The sequence below is a fragment of the Salpingoeca rosetta genome (genome assembly GCF_000188695.1).
Source record: "Salpingoeca rosetta unplaced genomic scaffold supercont1.16, whole genome shotgun sequence".
Taxonomy (NCBI): Eukaryota; class Choanoflagellata; order Craspedida; family Salpingoecidae; genus Salpingoeca; species Salpingoeca rosetta.
In genome coordinates, this window is record NW_004754918.1 from 14,967 (window position 1) to 19,966 (window position 5,000).

The 5,000-nt window shown below is 55.6% G+C and overlaps 1 protein-coding gene across 1 annotated transcript in view; it reads right to left on the reverse strand.

Annotated features, from left to right (window-relative positions):
- Positions 1-5,000, reverse strand: part of PTSG_06996 (inositol 1,4,5-trisphosphate receptor type 3) — a 21,671-nt gene that overhangs the window by 6,946 nt on the left and 9,725 nt on the right. Inside the window, exons 30-46 of the mRNA XM_004992347.1 lie at positions 4,765-5,000; positions 4,403-4,560; positions 4,100-4,187; positions 3,789-3,933; positions 3,483-3,563; positions 3,160-3,288; positions 2,891-3,010; positions 2,639-2,699; positions 2,436-2,497; positions 2,093-2,233; positions 1,791-1,844; positions 1,464-1,553; positions 1,132-1,221; positions 842-946; positions 572-643; positions 208-373; positions 1-22 (exon numbers count right to left, since the gene is read on the reverse strand). The exon at positions 1-22 is cut by the window's left edge and continues 70 nt beyond it; the exon at positions 4,765-5,000 is cut by the window's right edge and continues 9 nt beyond it. Of these exons, the coding sequence (XP_004992404.1) occupies positions 1-22; positions 208-373; positions 572-643; positions 842-946; positions 1,132-1,221; positions 1,464-1,553; positions 1,791-1,844; positions 2,093-2,233; positions 2,436-2,497; positions 2,639-2,699; positions 2,891-3,010; positions 3,160-3,288; positions 3,483-3,563; positions 3,789-3,933; positions 4,100-4,187; positions 4,403-4,560; positions 4,765-5,000 (1,820 nt within the window). The remainder of the gene's footprint in view (positions 23-207; positions 374-571; positions 644-841; positions 947-1,131; positions 1,222-1,463; positions 1,554-1,790; positions 1,845-2,092; positions 2,234-2,435; positions 2,498-2,638; positions 2,700-2,890; positions 3,011-3,159; positions 3,289-3,482; positions 3,564-3,788; positions 3,934-4,099; positions 4,188-4,402; positions 4,561-4,764) is intronic.

Genomic DNA, 5,000 nt, shown 5'->3' on the forward strand with positions numbered 1-5,000 from the left:
TGCCGTCGCATCGTGTTGGCACCTGTGCACAGCACAACGGCGCCATGACGCAATTTGATCGGGAGGCGGGGGTGGAGGTGGAGGCATGAGGGGTAAGTAAATGAGTGTTGAAGCGACTCAATAAATAACAAAATACACACGCACACTCTCTAAAACACGCATACACACAGACACACACACAGACACACCCACACAGATATGACGCACCGCCGTATGCCAGGCGGAGGCGGCGTGCAAACTCGTTGAACTCCGTGTTGACTTGGATCTCGTCAAGGTAGTACTCGTAGTAGCGCTGCACAACAGGAAGATCCACAATGCCGGCCTCCTGCGCAGTCAGGCGCGCGCCGAGCGTGTCCAGCGTATCTTGCGTCACCTGTTGCGTGTGGGTACATGTGTGAACGTGTGTGTGTGTGTACGTATGTGTGTGTGTGTACGTATGTGTGGCGTTGATGGATCATGAGGACGCACGAAGCACAAAAGAAGAGCGTCACGCGAAACCAACATACTCATGCACATGCACAGACGCACACGCACGCATGCGCTCCGAATCACCACTGTCGCAACAACGCACGTGGCCGGGTGACTTTGAGGCGAGGAGCATGATGCACGTGGCGACGCGTTTGACAAGACTGCGGTCGCCGACCTGTCGCAATCACAACATGAGAATCAGGAAGACGAAGGAGGGTTGGTCGTGGAGCGGGTGGAACAAGGTCCAGTTGATGTCAGTGGTGGGGATGGTTGGTTCGGATCGAAAAACATATTCAAAAACAAGACGAGGACAGCGCAACACGCAAATAACCGCAGAAACACAGGCAGCAGTGGCAACTGCCGCAACACTCACAATGCTGAGGGCTTTCATGCCGAAATCGGCCATTGCTTTTGCCATGACACCGACGCAGCGGCGCACGGCAGGGCTCGCCTCCTTCACGAAGAAGTCCTTCACCAACTGCACATGCACGCACGCACACACGCACGCACGCGTACACAAAGGGCGAAGTGACCACAGGCATAAGGTTTGTCGTCAGCTGATTGCTGAGGTTGAGAAAGGTGAGCCGTGCAAAACCAGAGCTTCTTCATCACTGCAAGCATGCATGCGTCACTGAGTGTCTCTGATGCCTGCAGGCACACGACCTTTGATAGAAGGGGCACGTAGCTGTCCAGCATAAACGCAAGCTCCTCTGACCGCGGCGTATCGCTCTTCAGGAACGAGCTCTCCGTGCCCTAACGCGGAAATACACACACAACGGCAAATCAGACAATCCGCCACAACCACTGGTGAACACGCGCGAAAAGCAGTGCTGTTGGTCCTCGCTCCTGGCACCCAAACATAAGACGACGACCGCACAAGTCCGCGTATCACAGCCATGCAATCCCGCCACACACACGCACACACACACACGCACACACACACACACACACACACACACACACACACACACACACACACACACACACGCACGTACGATGCGCTTCATGCTGTCCCACAGGCGGAGTTCTGTCTCCAGTCGCGCCTCCAGCAGCTCCTCGCTCGCTTCGCCCGTGTTCAGATACACCTGGCGCACCGCAAGAGCATCATGTGGCGTGCGCGTGTGTGTGCGTATGTGTACATGTGTAAAAAACAAAAACAGTGTCAACAGGTGAGTGATTGCGGGTGTGTAATGTGAGCGCAGGTGTGCGAGTGGTTTGACGGCGTTTACAGAACCTCCTCTTCTCCCTCTCTCTTGATGGGACCACGCCCGCGTGGTGCCCCACAGCAGCACATGACCTGCGGTGCGCGCGTGCAATCGTACCCAGAGGAGGAATTCCATGTACGGGCCCTTGAACAGCGGGTCAATCAGGTCATCCTGCTCACAGGCATTCACGCAGTGGTGTAAGTTGAAGTATGAGTGGGAGTATGAGTGGTGCAAAGCGATGGAGGGGCAAGCGAGAGGGTGCGGGAGGAGACCAGCACACGAAGAGGCAGATGCGTGGATACACAGATAGCAACAAGAGGCAGCGGCGTGGACAGGTAAAACAGTGTGACAGTGCGAAGACGGACAGAGAGACAGAACAAAGGCAAAATGAGATCGGTAGACAGACAAGCGGCACGCACCTCGAGAACTTGGAGGATTTCCTCAATGGAGAAGATGGTCTGGCACATGCTTTCAATGTACTTGTTCTCGCCCTCTGCACAGCCCGCCAGCAGCCGCACAATGTTGCAGTGATATGTACGCAGTTTCAGCTCGTCCGCGCTCTGGCATTGGCAGAAACAGTGAACAGAGCCGGCGTGCATTGGGAGAGGGTGAAGCGTGTGAGCTCAATGTTTTGTGGGCTGACACCCCCGTTAAAAGCAAGGCAGAGGCACGTCTTTTCATCCACTATGGCAGGAAACACACACGTATACACACACACTCACACACACACACACACACACGCACACGCACACGCACACACACCGGGAATTCCTCGCGCAGAAGAGCGAGGCGCTTCTCGTTGATCTCTGCACTCGACTCGTCATCTGCCACAAGCGTGAGTGCGTATGTGTGAGTAAGGGGGGTGTACGTGTGTGTGCGTGTAAATAGCAAGTCAAGGCGGAAGAGAACTGGAAAATGTTTCATTTGAGACAAGCACACGCGCTTTGAAGATCACGTAACCATACCAATGTATGCGGGGGTGATGATGATGTCTCGGTACTCCATCAAGAACCGCACAATCATGTCCTGTGACAAAAGGGGGAAAGACACACGGAAACATGGTGCACGACAAAGTCGGCATGAGTGAAGTGCACACCCCCCCCCCCCCGGCCAAACATCAGCAGCAGACTGTCGCGCACACACACATGCACACACGCATGCACACATACACACACATGCACACACAAACCCACACCCACACCCACCCAGACACCCACCTGGTTGCGCTTGAGCGGGAGGTCGAGCTCTTCGGCCTTGACGACGGCGGCGAGGAGGGCCAGCAGATTCGGCGCCTCGCACGTGTGGTCGCGCAGCAGCTCCATGATTTGCTCAAGATGCTGCATGCAGAGATACGCGTGGACGATGGTGTGAGCACGGAGTTGCCATTGCGTACGATGGGAGGGGTTGGAAGATGTAGACAAGGGGGAAAAGACAAGGGCATACAACATGTATCACAAGAGCAGGTCATCGCAAACACGACCAGCACCTCGCTGCGGACGCTGAGGCAGAGTGTCTTGTTCTGGGTGAACGCTTCTGTGAGGGCGTACGCCATATCGTCGTGCCATCCCTCCGTGCGCGAATGGTTCATCATCAAGCCCATGTTGTCAAACAGCATCTGCAGTTGTGTTGTGTTGTGTTGTGTTGTGTTGTGTTGTGTTGTGTGTTTGAATGCATGGCATGGCATGGCATGGCAAGGCATGGCAGGTGAGTGTGACAAGCGCAACAATGGACAAAGGGTATATCGTTACGATCATGCAACATGCATTGGAGCACGCAGGTTGTTGTATGCAACGGCACTCAGCATCGCACCTGCTGCACTGGCGGGTTCTTCAGCGCCATCGCGCGCAGGAGACGGAATGTCGCACACAGCACTTCCGTGGCTTGTCCGTTCTGTTCCGCAGTTCGTTGTAGGGCGGGGGAGGGGGATGAGTTGACGGGACATGGTGAGCACCGAGGAAACAAGCCGGCACGACGTGTGCAGGAGGCAAGAGCAAACAACAGCACAAACACACAAACACACACAGACACACACAGACACACACACACAGACACACACACATAAACAAACAAACAAACGAACGACAAGAGCAGCAGCAGCAGCAAAACGAACGCCACCTTGCTGAGGACGTCAAAGAGGATGTCGAGGATGCCCGAGTTGAAGATGATTCCCTGGTTGATGTCGTGCGGATGGCTGTACTGCGGGTTCTCGGGCTCCACGTAGCACTTTTTCTCCAGCGCCGTCACAATCGACAGATAGTCCCTGCAAACACGCAGCAAAATCATGTCGGCGCGCAGAGAGACAACAAGTCAGTTGCGTTCACTGGCTTGCGTGCAACGCCACAAAACACGCACATTTGCTCTCTCACACACACATTCTCTCTCCAAGTACACGCGCTCGCCCTCTCGCCTCTTGCACAAGAGCTCACTCTGTCTCACAGGCCTCGACATATCCCTTTGTGAGACGACGCAGCTGCGGCAGGTAGATGCCCAGCTTCTTGGCCAAATCCTTCGAGTCTGCAACCCCAGACACCCATCGATTCAAGCAAACGTGGGTGTGTGAGATGTGCGTAAAGAAAAAGCATTCACAGCATTCACGCACTGACACGCACTGACAGGGTGCGGTGATGACAACGACATGGCACGTGGCGCTTGCGCTCGCCCAAAACGACCACCGGTACAACCACGACCACTACCACCACTACCACCACAACCACATCACAAGGCCGCACCGTCTGTGAGGAGGAACTGGGCCTGGATGGCGTCGCCAAAGAGATCGTCGCGAGACGAGAAGAGGCGATGGGTGAGACGCATGGCCGACGTGAGCACATGCGAGTACTCGTAGCGCGCAAGGTCAACCAGCACATCCACAATGTCGTTCTTCGCAGTGCTGTGTAAGTGTGAGTGTGTGTGCGAGTGTGTGTGAGTGTGATGGCGAGGGTGCGTGTGTACGTGCGAGGGTGCGTGTAAGTGCGGAAGGATGAAAGGTATCGCACATGAGACAATGCGAGGATGCCAGGCTCAAGTTACACGCGCCCTTTCCTTCCAGTTGCCTCCCAACCCCATATCTCATTCCCTCTTCTTCATCACGTACTCGATGGGGTGCCAGCCAGGGGTGACCCAGTTGCTCGCGTCAGTGAGGTCGTGGATGTATGCGCGCACTTCATCCGTCAAGTGGTACAGCGTGCTATCGTCCTTTGCGTTGAGCACCGCCTTGATCGTGCGCGCGTGGTGCGTTGCCGTCTCGTTCGGGTACACCCGCCGGCGAGATGTGCTCGTGCGCTGGCGGCCCGTGTCGCGCTCCCCAGCCGTCAGCAGCTTGAAGTCAAG